Below are 13,704 nucleotides of genomic sequence, written 5' to 3' on the forward strand. Positions count from 1 at the left end.
TTTCGAAAAAAATATTGTGGGAGTATTTAAACTCCCACAATATATCATAATGTTACCAAAAAATAATAATTGTGGGGGTCTATAAAACTCCACAACATAATTTCAAATTTTTAAAAAACATTACGTGGAAGTTTTCGACCGCTACAATATGATTTAAATGTTTTTAAAAAAAAATTAGTGGCAGTTTCATTTCGCCTTCATATTTTTATTGCTGAAAATTTATTTCCATTTGAAATTTAATTATATGAATGAATAAATTAAAATAAATAATTAGTGGCAACTTATATCCGCCACAAATATTGTTGCTACTGAAAATTACTTTTTATTTAAAATTTAATTATATATTTCCCTCATGTTGAAGACACAGTTCGGTACAATCAGGGAAAGACTGCTTCTTTAGCAACTTCCTTCCTTTTTTTTCTTCCTTGATAGTGTCAATGTAGACTCTAAACTAATCAAATAAGTGATATATAATATCAGCCATAAAAACCTTGACACCAAGTTCATCTGAAAGTTCCCGAGCTTCCTGTGTCACTTTAACATCAAAGGCCAAGATGGTTGCATACTCTTTCTTCTTCTCAAGCATAACACTAGCTTTCATGACATCCTTTTTATGCACAGGACCTATGCAAAATCCCACTGACATGTATGCTTACTTCCGGGGTCTTCAAAAATTCCAGCAAAGCTTCTAATGATCCAAGTGTAGTTGCTTGAACATATACTCCCTCTCCAGTTTTGTCGATCCTGCTCATCACTGACTTCATATCTTCCATAGCTGCTTCTTTGATGTCTTCCACATCATCATCAGGCCCCACAACATATAGACTAGTATTATTCACATATGACTGATTGAACTAACAAAATAGACTGAACAAACATTTAACTTTGAGTGATTGGATTCCTGACTTGCTGGAACAATCCCAAAAGAATCCATAACTATTGTTAAAATGCATGCTCTACTGCAAGGACTTTATGCCAAATCTTACCACCTAAGGTCATTACAAATTGAAGGAGGCTTCTTAGATGTTATACAGATGCTTACAACACCAAATCAGTTGTACTCACATCTTCTTAATAATTGCAAGTGCTTGTACTTCACGGTATAATCCACTAGTGGCTGACAAGTTAGTGTGCATGGGTACCCAATCCCCACAACCTACTCCACTGGAAGTTTTTTTAGCATGATCCAGAATGTACACTTGAGGCACCCGGGCTGATAAAGCAGAAAGTACTTACCTGCATAGTTTATTGAATATGTCAAGAAATAGTCAGTGTGGTGCCTACCATTTTGAGCCTGTAAATACTGTTGCTATTACAGCTTCTACTACTCCTACTAGTATCACAACCTTTTGAGCCTGTCCTTTGGAATTTGGGGCACATGCCCTTGGATGTAATAGTTCGTCGTTAATATATATCTTCTTTAATTAATACCAAAAAACAAAAAACTATAGTAATATCAAAATTACCTCATTTAACACCCTGTGAAGCTTGTCCCTTGCCTCAACAACATGGTTGTTGTCATTTCTATCAACCACAAAGAAGAGACGATGTGTTTTTTGAAAGTAGTGTCTCCATGGGAATGGACGTCTAATCTGCAAGTGCAACACAAAAGATGAATAGTAGAAACATACTTTTAGCTCTTCCAGAATCAGACTGTAATATACTTATAATTGTCCCTTTAACGAAAGCAATTGTACATTAAACCACTACCAGGTAACAGATCCTAACTTGAAAATCACCAATTAACCACAGCTGGTGGACATCTTAGGTTTTGATATTTTATACCAAAGCTTAACTCTGTTTATAATAAAACTTACTATAGTTTGTTTAATAGTGATGATTGAGACATGTGGTCTGCATATCCTCTATATCAGCTAGTCTTTTGTAGGGAACATGCAGAATTGATACATCTCTATCATGACTAACTTACCAAACTGTTTCACTAGCACAAATATTACATTAGTCTTAAGAAATATAAAGCATCTCTAGCATAACTTAACACGGTTTTCATATATAAGGAACCAAAATCAGGTATTGCACTATTTCTAATTGTAAGTGGTGGATATTGAGACCAAATTCTCTTTATGGTTGGTATTCACCATAGACATACTTCCTTGAGAAATCTTCTACTGACCTGGTGGGATGTTGAATGCAAGAATGAAGTACAGAAACTCATAGCACACACCCTTCCCCTCTTTATTTGCTGGAACCTATGGAAAAATAGGTGTTCAACTAGGTATTGGGCAGGGGGGGGGGAATCAAGTGTTGCAAGGGTCAAGTGCCTCACTTTTAAAGATATGTTTTACTTACTCCACTCTGTATATTCATTCATATGTTGGCCTAGTTCTTGGATTGATCTGATCAAGCTTATAGAAGGATGCAGGCATGAGTTGAGGGTCTGGAAAGTTAACTGGGAAAGACCTCCACCTAACACCTTTCAACTTAACAGTGATGGGAGTGCCTTGAGTAATCCTGGAAAAATAGGTGGGGGAGGTATACTAAGAGATTCACAAGGTGACATGATTTATGCATACACTGTTTCCTTAGGAACTGGTACCAATAACTTGGCAGAGGTTCAGGCAGCAGCTCATGGTTTATACTGGTGCACACAACATGGATACAAAAGAATTATCCTAGAGGTTGACTCAGAGCAACTTACAAAATGGATCACACACAGCAGCCAACCTCCCTGGAAGTTGTAGGAGCAGATCAAAGACATTCAGACTCATCAACCAACTTGAGTTTATCCAGTGCAAGCACACATTTAGAGAGGCTAATAGTACTGCAGATTTCCTCTCAAAAGACAGTCACAACACTGATGAAACTCAACATTTTTACACTTACCACCAACTGCCTGCTACAGTCAAAGGGAGCTAGGTCTTGGAAAAAATGGGCAATTCCAGTTGCAGAAGAAAGAACTGCTGGACATAATGCAGTCTGCAACACTAGAGCAAGAAGTAGCATCTCTGAATTCATCACTTGTCCTAGATGTATTTTTTCTGTTTTGACAGTAGCACACAAGACATTTGTAGCTAAATCACGAGATTCACTGACTTCGTGAACCCTCCATTCTGAGCATGTTTACAACTACTCGAGATTTTAGCATATTTTGATGTCTTTTAAAAGAAGTGGTATCACAAACAACAAAGACTATATCTTGGCAACATGCTTGAGTTATAGATTGATGAGATGGTAGCCATAGAAAAAGTCATAAAGGACAATGAAATTGACTTGGCGGAATAAGAAAAAAGAATAAACCAGGCCAGATTCACAAACATTACAAGATATCTAATTTTAAGCTGGAGATATCATCATTTGAAGATGATATCACCTCTAGAAGTGCTGCCAAAGACGCTTTTTGAGCATTGCAAGCCTATGCCGCTATTTATTTCATATTTTCATGTGTAAACTACTCTTCATGTAACTGAAAAATAACTTACCTTGTGTGCATATACCCTTTTTGCTATTCTGACTCTTTCACAGGCACTACGAGTCTGATAAAACTCTAAAACTCCTCTGATATTGACTATGGTTGTTTTATGCTTTAATCTATTTTGACATTAGCACACAAGATATTTGAAGCTAAATCACGAGATTCACTGACTTTGTGAACTCTCCATTTTGAGCATGTTTACAACTACTTGAGATTTTATCATATTTTGAAGTATTTTAAAAGATGTGGTATCACAGACAACACAGACTACATCTTGGCAACGTGCTTGAGTTATCGACTGATGAGATGGTAGCCACAGAAAAAGTCATAAAGGACAATGAAATTGACTTGACGGAATCAGAAAAAAGAATAAACCAGGCCAGATTCACAAACATTAACAAGATGTCTAATTTGGAACTAGAGGTATCATCATTTGAAGATGCTATCACCCCCAGAATTGCTGCCAGAGATGCTTTATGAGCATTGCAAGCCTATGCTGCTATTTATTTCATATTTTCATGTGTAAACTACTCTTTATGAAACTGAAAAATAACTTACCTTGTGTGCAGATACCCTTTTTGCTATTCTGACTCTTTCACAGGCACTACGAGACGAGTCTGTGATAAAACTCCCCTGATGTTGACTATGATTGTTTTATGCTTTATTTGCTTGTATTAAGTATCTCGAGACCTTTTAAAAGTAAAATGCGGCAGATTGACTAGGTTTTAAAAAAACAAATGTCGAGCAAGGGTTTCTTATCATTAAGTAATACTGAGCGCAATATAAGTAAATAGGTATAAGATCAATTCAGCAGGTCACAATATAGACATAATACCAATAAAATGTAGAAGATGTGTGTACCTTCAAACACATCTTGATTCCTCAATGTCGTCCGCAGCTTAGTAGCTAGCCTTCACTATTCCCAAATACCACATCAAAGGAAGGAGCTTTAAAGTACGACCTTTGAAAAAAAAAATACACCAATAAATTAAGGAAGTTAAAATCCAGAGGAGCAAGATATTGATGGTTTCACATCTTGAAGCTTGGTTTCTCGTCTTTCTCTTCTTCCATGGTTTGTTTTTCACCAGCATAATAAATTACAGCAACCTTCTCACCATTCACGTCATGTATCTCACCATGTCGAGAAATATCAGAAGCTATAGTGAGAAATTAATTATGAGAAATACCATAGTTGGAACCATTATTATGTAGTTAAGGATTCAAAACAGGGAATGGATTATGGGGATCACAAACTGAGACTTACGTACCCTGTTTCAAGATGAAATACAATCTTGCTTATAAACATGGAATAGTTATTGCAAACACCCGTCCAATTATCAAATAACATGTATTAGAAAAGGAAAGGATTCCAATATATTTTTCGAAAAGGAATTTCACAGTTAATGAGCATTCTAAACAAATATCAGAATAAGTATACGAACCTCATAGCCATACAATAAGTCCTCAACTACTGATTTGTCAGTCCATCTCCTCGAGCAGACATGTCCTTTCTCCCTGGTCGCTCGCGGTTGCTTTGAGCAGATAGTTAAACACCACAATTAACTAGACTTGGCTAAAAATTACAATTTATCTATAGAAAGAACTATGCACAGTTTAACACCACAATTAACTCGGCTCGATTGAATTAGTCAAATCAAAGCCTCATTGAATGAATTTCATCATAATTAAGTCCTTTGAAATATAAAATCAAATCTCTAAAAGAAAATCATTCTCCAATCAAAAGTTCAATCTTTTTCTAATGAATCAAACATATCCATTAAAAGCCAATAAACATATCAACATAGAAAATTTCAATAAAAAAATAGGACTAACGAAAATCTTCAGTAAAACTCATTCAGACATTGCATCTGTTGCTAGGTTAGTAGCAAAATTTGCCTCTACTGTATCATCAATTATATAATCTGTAGCTAGCTGAACATACTCATCACCATCAGTGAAAAATTGGTCGAGTTCTTGCTCTTGGTATGGTTCATTCTCATATACTTGTTCTTCCATTACTTCTCCCATATCATATAAATCTCTTGGTTTTAGATGCACAGCAACACTCCACCCTTTATTGACAATATCATCCACATAGTACACTGTTTGTGCTTGAGATGCTTCGATGTAAGGCTCATGTTCTTCACGTTCACCAATATGAATCAATCTATAAAAATTAACACAATTAAAATTCCAACGATCCTTTTGATACCCTCTATCTCGAGTCGTATCAGCCCATTTACATTTGAAAAGAACAACCTTAAACCGTCCATTGTAATTAATCTCAATAATATCTTCTAACTTCCCATAATATGGTAACTCTGCTTGCCTTAAATTTCCATCAACACTGCTTGCAACACATGATGTTTTGGAGGTTAAGAAAACTCCACTATTCTGTGTTTTCAAACCTTCTTCTCGAGCCAAAGTTCGAAATTTGGACCCATTGATGTTATATGCAGTAAATCTTCTTGCATTTACAGATGGACCTCGTGCTAAAAACTTTAGATCGATAGACATTGTATCTATTGTGTCTTGATTCATAATCTAAATCAAAATAAAATGGACTTAGTCAAATTTGTTCATTCAAATCAAATATAAACAATAAATAATGATTGCTTACTCACCTGCTTTTGAAACCAATCAACAAACTCTTTATTAACTCTCCTCTCTATCTCTGTAGGTGAAGGTCTTCTTTCCCTTGAACTCCTCATTATGTATTCTCTAAATTCGTTATATGAAATTATTAAGTTAATGTTAAAGAGTATGATTAGCCTACTTCAAACATTACAAAGACAAAGAACATAAAGTTTGTAAGAGTTACTCACTCCACAAATGGCGTGACTATTGCACAATTCAGAAGAACATATCGATGAGCTTGTAGTTTCTGCATAGGATTTAAAGGGAAGTTTTCTGAAGCTGATGCAGGTTTACCCAATTGAGGGAAGAGAGATGACATTCCAGAAGGCATATCAGTTGGTTCATCACGGACACGCCTAGGTCTGTTGAACCTTGTCTCAATATCCTCAATATACCAAGAACAAAAGGTAAGAGTCTTTTCAGCTATATGACCCTCAGCTATACAACCCTCTGGTTGTGATTTATTTCGTACATAGGGCTTACAATAACCTAATTCCCTAGAAAATTAATATACAGTAAGTGTACATACTATTTAAGGTGACCAGAACATAAATATCTATAAATTATAAATGTTAGTATTTCCAGAAAACACATAACTTTAAATTAGAAAAATGTTAATGTTTTACCTCTCCACAGGATACATGTTTCGATAATGCACTGGACCTCCGAGTTTTGCTTCATCTACTAGATGAACTGATAAATGAACCATTACAGTAAAGAATGATGGAGGAAATAGCATCTCTAGGTGACAAAGTGTGATTATAAAGCGCTCCTGGAGAATATCAAGCTCCGAAGGATTCAAAGTTTTGCTAGATAGGGCTCTGAAAAATGAGGAAAATTCCACCAAAACTGTAACTACGTGATTTGGCAACACATTGCGAATTGCCAATGGTAGTAACTGCTCTAAAAGAACATGACTATCATGACTTTTCAACCCATAATTTTTTTTCTGTGCAAGATCAACGCATCTGGAAATGTTACTTGAGTAGCCATCTGGTACTTTAATATTCTTCAAAGTTGTAAGAAACAACTTTTTAGTGTCCACCTTTTTGTTATCAGTCATAAGTGAAAACACAACTAGGTTATACGATCCATCATCCTTCAGCCAAAGATCAGGCCTTATTCTCATTTCTCTTAGATCTTTGCGAGCATTAGCATTATCTTTTGACTTTGATTTATCATCCAGCAACGTATATATGATATTGTCACATATATTTTTTTCAATATGCATAAAATCTAGATTATGACGCAATAAGTTGGACTCCCAATATGGAAGTTCAAAGAATATACTTCTCTTGTTCCATTGTTTAGTTGCTCGTCTAGATCTTTTCCTTCTACCATTCAACTCTACTCCTCTCCCTTCAGCAATTTGTCTCAAAATGTTAGAACCTGATAATTTTAATGGTGGATTCCTCTCCTCTGTGCTTCCATTAAAGCGTACTCGGCTTAATCTAAATCTGTGATTTCTTCTCAGAAATCGTCGATGACCCATAAAACACCACTTTTTACCATGATGGAGACGACAAGGTTCAGTGTCAAAGTTACAAGTTGGACAGGCAAAACCAGTATATGTGTTCTAGCCAGATAAGATACCTAATCCAGGAAAGTTGCTAATTGTCCACATAAGAACTGCATGCATTCTAAAAGTTTCATTCAATGATGAGTCAAATGTTTCAACACCATCATTCCATAACTCACGCAATTCCTTCACAAGCGGTTGTAAGTATACATCTATATTATTTCCAGGCGTTTGCTTGCCTGGGATGATCATTGATAAGATGAAGGAGGTGTGTTTCATACACATCCAGGGAGGAAGATTGTACGGAATCAAGAAGACTGGCCAAATACTATAGGTAGAACTCATTGTTCCAAAGGGATTGAAACCATCAGTAGCAATGCCCAAGCGAACATTTCGAGGATCAGAAGAAAATCCAGAGTGAATCTGATCAAATGTCTTCCATGCCTCACCATCCCTTGGATGCCTCATAAGCCCATCTGGGTTACTTTCCGAAGCATGCCATCTCATATGCTCAGCAGTCTTACTGCACATAAATAACCTTTTCAACATTGGCTTCAATGGAAAGTAACGCAAAACCTTTGCAGCTTGCTTTTTTTTCTTATTAGAACTCCATTTAGATGTACCGCAATGTTTACATACTTCCAATTCTGAATCACCTTCCCAGAATAGCATACAATTATTTGGACATGCTGGAATCTTAGTGTAGTCAAGGCCAAGTTTCTTAATTGTTTTTTTGGCCTCATAAAAAGGAGGTAACTTTGCATCCTCAAATGCATCTCTCAACAAATCCAGTATCATGGTCATTGCCTTGTCAGTCATTCGACAATAGACCTTTATATGATACAACTTTATTAAAAACTCTAGCTTTGTGTACTTGCTTCCTTCGTACAGTGTTTCACTTCCATCTTTGAGAAAATCATGAAAGTCACCAGAACCCTCCCTATGCCCCTCATTTGATATTCCAGTTGAACCCAATGGTTGAGATGTCCCTACATCAACTACTTGCTGCCTATACTGCCCAAATGCATCATCAATCACTGTTTCTATTGGATTTTCTGGATGAAATGTCTCTTGCGTAACAACTCTATCTCCAGAAGGCTCTAACACCTTTTTCTCACCATGAATATTCCAAGTAACATAATTGTGAGGGAATGGCTTGCAAATCAAATGATCCTGCACTTCCACTTTAGTTTTCCACTTGCTAAAATGACATATAGGACATGGACATCTAATTGTATCTTCCACAGCCGAATTCTTAAATGCAAAATCAAGAAATTTATCCAAACCAAGCAAGTATTCGTTTGAGGTCTGGGGCTTTCCAATCCACGATTTATCCATTGAACAATTAATAAAAATAAATTAAAATGAGTATACCTCCAAAAAAAATCCTCCAAAGTGCAGCCTTCAGATTTGTTGTACTGGCAATCAACTCCAAGAATCAAATTTCTCTTTCAAATCAAACTAATTCGAGAAATTGACAGAGGTCGGAAGAACCTATGAAAGAATAACCATAAAGGGCTTCCTATGTATATGGTTCTTCGTCTATAAGGAAACGATGGAACAAGCCGAATAGAAAGGAGCGTGTGAACTTCAAACCAAAAAAAACTAACTAGAGGAAAGAAGTTGTAGATTTGTACAATTGAGGTTATGGAGGACTTGTGCTCTAATTTTTGCTTTATATCCTAAACCTAATCAGAGGAAAGAAGTTGTAGATTTCTACGGTACAGTTATGGAGGAGGACTTGCGCTTTAATTTTTGTTCAATCTGCTAAACCCACCTGAGATGTAATAATTAATTATAAAAGCCTCATTTACCCAAAACATATAAAAGCTTCAAATTATTTTATCATATTTTATTAATTATTAGTATATGAAAATTTTCACTTGTGGGGTTGTATATTTTAAAGAGAATCTTAACGTATGTAGAATTTTTTAATTTCTCAAATAAAAACACCAAGGATTTTGTACCATTTTGAAAATTGGAATATAATATATAGGAATAAGAGTTATATATTTGAGGCATTAAATACCTTTTTCCTCTATTTATTTATTTTAGGACAATTTTAGTTCTCATTAATTTTAAAATTAGGATTTTGCACACACACACACATATATATATACATACTCGGATATAAATAATTATATGATAAAAATCAAATAATATAATAAAGTAATATATTTGAGTTATAAAATAAAAATAAGTATAACGAAGTTCTTGAAAATGATTAATTTGATATTATTTAGCCCGATTCACAAAAGAAGAATATTGTTATACAGAAATTCTCAAACATATAAATCAAATATCAATAGTATAATAGTTCTACAATAAAATCTTGATGAAAAACAAAAATCCAAACAACACATACATTTACCGTCGATTTTGATCAACACGCAATTTCGTACTTCATGTCTCACAAGAATGTCATAATCAAATCGAATACCAAAATATATGTATGATCTGACGCTAATTTACCAAACTATAATTGAATTCAAATTTCATGATACTCAAATCTATATATTCGTACAAGTAACATAATATAATGTTTTAGCTCGACTAACTCATTTATCGAGCTTTTCAAGGACACATTTCTTATTAATTGTAATTAACGAACAATTATCGTCATTCACCAAAGTTCTCTATCTTTGGTTTATATATTTGAGCTTATATTCAATCAAAACATAAGGTTACTTATTTCTCTTGATGCACTCAATGTCTAGAAAATGTGGCAGCTCGATGAAAAGAATGTATGAGAGTTGGATCGAGAAGTACTTATGGAGCAACCTCGTGGATTTGTCTCTAAGCAATTCCCAAATCATGTCTGCCATTTGAATGCGATAAACTTTCAACAACTTGTTGGAAGCTTAATTTATTTGACTATCACAAAACCAGAAAGTTCTTACTTGTTGGTGTCATTTCGCAACCTATCCATAATCCAACAACTTCTCATTTAGATGTCTCATAAAGGACTTTGTGCTATGTGAAGGGGTCTCTTAGTCATGGACTTTAGTATAAAAGGTGTGATGATTTTTGTTAGTGGATTTATTGATGCAAATTGGGCAGGTGATACAAAACGATCATCACTCGAGTTTAGGTTACTGTTTTTAGCATTGATTCACCAACAATAGATAAAATGCAATGTCTGTCATTTCGTGTAAGAATGTTAAAATAATGTTCATACACTACAAAAGGATTGACAATTGTGTGATACATTTCACAGTATACATTACAAGATTACTATTTTGGATGGCCTTTTTGGCTTTCCATCTTCTCTTTGATTTGCAGGTGATTTGCCAGATCTCGCTTCGATTTTTGGCTTGATTACTTAATTTCTTAATTTATCATCTTCGCATGCTTTCTCCTTGATTGTGTTTTAGTTTATATTTTTCATTCGATTTCTCTAGGTTTAAGTTTATATGAGCTGTTTGAAGTTCAAATATAAGAAGAATTGAATTAGGGAGAAAATGCTTGTATGAATATTGAGAGACCAAAAAATTGAGGTGACTCATCCGTGTTTCCGGTTCGAAAAGAAATTTTGAGAAAGTAAAAATGATCTCCAAACATACTGTAAAGATGAAGTTGTAACCTCGCCTAAGAACATCACTCAACAACAAATTAGTCTCTTGCTTCTACAGTTCTACTGAAAGGTTGGGTTAGGATTCCAGTTGACGTTTATGTAAAGTTAGGACCGTTCTATTGGCAGAATTTGACATAACCTACTGCATCAACATCCTTCTACATACCCTTTCTACCCTTACCACTATAGGAAACACTCAGCTTCTACACAATCTTTATAAGTTCTTGAGACATGAACAACTTACAATGAAGATATAAGAACTAAAAAATAACAATAGGATACCTGTGAAACAACTTTGGAAGACTAATGAGATTGAATTATGTTGATTGAAATATATAGCAGTTAAAATCAATAACATAATTAATGATAGTATCGTATAAAAGAATCAGAAGTTCTTTATACTGAACTCTACTTAAAATTTGGTTTTTCATTAGGTTCCACACCCCAACTATACACATCTCCATATTGAATTAGCCAAATATTTACACTTTGTACAGAAAAGCTCCTGTGACAAAAATCTCCTGCGGCATCTATCACACTACTGACAGAGAACCTAAGAGCTACCAATATTTGTGACCGATATAGCCTTATATATATGTTGGGCTTGTGCGCGCCTATATGATATATGGCATTTTACACTGGATTTTCACAGTTGTTGTCTCAGAAATGGAAGTGGGATTAAGCTCTGATTTTTGACATGAGCTTGCAGATTGTTTTGAGGCGCGAACCGCCCTTTTATGCAATAGTACACATAGCTGGATGCTGGCCCTGTTTTTGAGTTTGTTTTTGTTTGACAAGCTTCTCAAGGTGTGTGGAGAAGCTAAGGTTTTTCCAGGTGAAAATAAGGTTTAAAGGTCTATGGAATATCAGCTAAAAAGAGACAGAGAGAACTAGATAAGAGTCTTATCATAATACTCTGCTTTTCTCTGTTGTCAAGCATTCCAACGAGATGACAATTACCATCTGCAGTCTTGAGCATGTTGTGCATGCAATTGGTCACCATAGCCCTTGGAGTCTAGCTTCAATAACTCTGATTTTTAACACGAGCTTGCTGATTGTTTTGAGGCGCGAACAGCCCTTTTTTGCGATAGTATACAGAGCTGGATGTTGGCCCTGTTTTTGAGTTTGTTTTTGTTCGACAAGCTTCTAAAGGAGTGTGGAGAAGCTAAGATTTTTCCAGGTGAGAATAAGGCGTTGAAGGTCTATGTAAGATCAGCTAAAAAGAGATGAAGAGAAATAACTGGATAAGAGTCTTATCATAATACTCTGCTTTTCTCTGTTGCCAAGTATTCCAACGAGGTGACAATCACCATCTGCAGTCTCCGTTGCTCCATCTAATGTCAATACTGAGCTGCAATTATTTAAGCCTATCTAAATGTGCAGGTTCTCTACAAATATGAATAGATTTTGGTATTTCATCTCGCTTTTGATCTATATGGACAACATCTGGGATGTAACAAGATTACCAAGCAAAGCACCTCCCCCGATTATCAACATTTGTTACTAGAAATAATTTGCTGCTTGAGCTTTGAAAATCCACAAATCACATCTGCATAGATAATTTAAATTTGGACAGTAACAGAGTAACGGCTTGAGAAAATTGTCGCAGCCCCATCAACTTAAGAGTACATCAGATATAAACTTAGGCTTCATACATTAAATGTGTAGTCATATGCATAAATAATCTACTGAAAATTCAATATGTAATCATAAATACCCAAAATAGCAAGTCATAAATTTAAATACTGACATCAAACTAAAGTATGGACAAAGAGTCTTGGCAATCATTACAAATGCAAATTCATAGAAAGCTAAAGTAGTCCACAAATAAAACACTAAGCAGCTGATTGGTGATTTGCTTTGTTATCGGCTGATGATCTTCTTATATCCACTGGTGAAACAGGGTCATTCTCCACATCAGCAGGCTGTAATAATGAAGTTCAATGTTATTAAACTGATCAGAATTGACTGTAATAGAAGAAGTACAAACAGTGTTTACTTCTTACTTCTGGTTGAGGAGAAACCAGAGTATCAAATTCTTCAGCAACTCCACCATCCTCTGATATTATGCAATCCATTAGTGCAGTCAAGGTTCCTTCTAACATTTTTTGTATCCTTTGAGTTTCTTTCTTTCTTCTACAAAGCTTCTGTCAACAAAATAACTACAACTTAAAATTTTCATCTTTATTTAACTATGATGAAATGAAACTTATTAACATAATCTGAATCTCACCATCGTTGATGGTTTCAGACGGTAAGCAACAAAACTATGTTAAATTAGGTCTTAGGCCTAACTCACAACCCAAAAGCTAGCTCAAAGGGAGGAGGATTGCCCAAGCCTTATAAGGAATCCACCCATCTCATTAGCCACCGATATGGGACTTTTGTCATTCTTTAACACCCCACCTCACGCCCAGTGCTTAGCATCTGGTGCGTGGGCAATTTTGATTTTGGGGGCCCCAACATCGGGTGAGACGGGCCCTCCTATTTTTCTTAACTTTCTACTAGTATGTTTCTTCCTTAGTTTCTCGTTATCCATAT

General features: G+C 35.2%; 1 protein-coding gene and 1 long non-coding RNA gene across 4 annotated transcripts; both read right to left on the reverse strand.

Moving 5' to 3' along the window:
• Positions 1-836: 836 nt before the first annotated feature.
• On the reverse strand, positions 837-9,365 carry LOC107061473 (uncharacterized). 2 transcript variants are annotated; one of them, XR_001473999.1, is made up of 4 exons: positions 8,964-9,365; positions 4,295-4,965; positions 1,467-1,592; positions 837-1,236 (listed from the first exon to the last, which is right to left on the reverse strand). It is a non-coding gene; the product is annotated as an uncharacterized lncRNA (long non-coding RNA). The 2 variants fall into 2 exon arrangements; XR_001473998.1 differs by lacking the exon at positions 8,964-9,365 and having other exon boundaries at positions 4,295-5,026.
• Positions 5,116-7,584, reverse strand: LOC102600268 (uncharacterized). 2 transcript variants are annotated; one of them, XM_006351999.2, is made up of 4 exons: positions 6,697-7,584; positions 6,259-6,567; positions 6,058-6,154; positions 5,116-5,977 (listed from the first exon to the last, which is right to left on the reverse strand). In XM_006351999.2, the coding sequence occupies exons 1-4, from the start codon at positions 7,560-7,562 to the stop codon at positions 5,285-5,287; spliced, it is 1,965 nt and encodes a 654-aa protein (XP_006352061.1). In that variant the 5' UTR covers positions 7,563-7,584; the 3' UTR covers positions 5,116-5,284. The 2 variants fall into 2 exon arrangements, with proteins under 2 accessions (XP_006352061.1, XP_015166236.1); XM_015310750.1 differs by having other exon boundaries at positions 6,058-6,163.
• Positions 9,366-13,704: the final 4,339 nt, after the last annotated feature.

The sequence above is a fragment of the Solanum tuberosum genome, unplaced genomic scaffold (assembly GCF_000226075.1).
Source record: "Solanum tuberosum cultivar DM 1-3 516 R44 unplaced genomic scaffold, SolTub_3.0 scf00138, whole genome shotgun sequence".
In the NCBI taxonomy this organism is placed as follows: domain Eukaryota; kingdom Viridiplantae; phylum Streptophyta; class Magnoliopsida; order Solanales; family Solanaceae; genus Solanum; species Solanum tuberosum.

Bases quoted from the DNA above. Each gene is read 5' to 3' on its own strand.
- LOC102600268 (XM_015310750.1), bottom strand. From the start codon at position 7,562: ATGGGTCATCGACGATTTCTGAGAAGAAATCACAGATTTAGATTAAGC. The intron at 6,164-6,258 runs GTGAGTAACTCT...AATTTCATATAA, and splicing joins ATAGTCACGCCATTTGTGGA to CGAATTTAGAGAATACATAA. The intron at 5,978-6,057 runs GTGAGTAAGCAA...ATTTTGATTTAG, and splicing joins TTGATTGGTTTCAAAAGCAG to ATTATGAATCAAGACACAAT.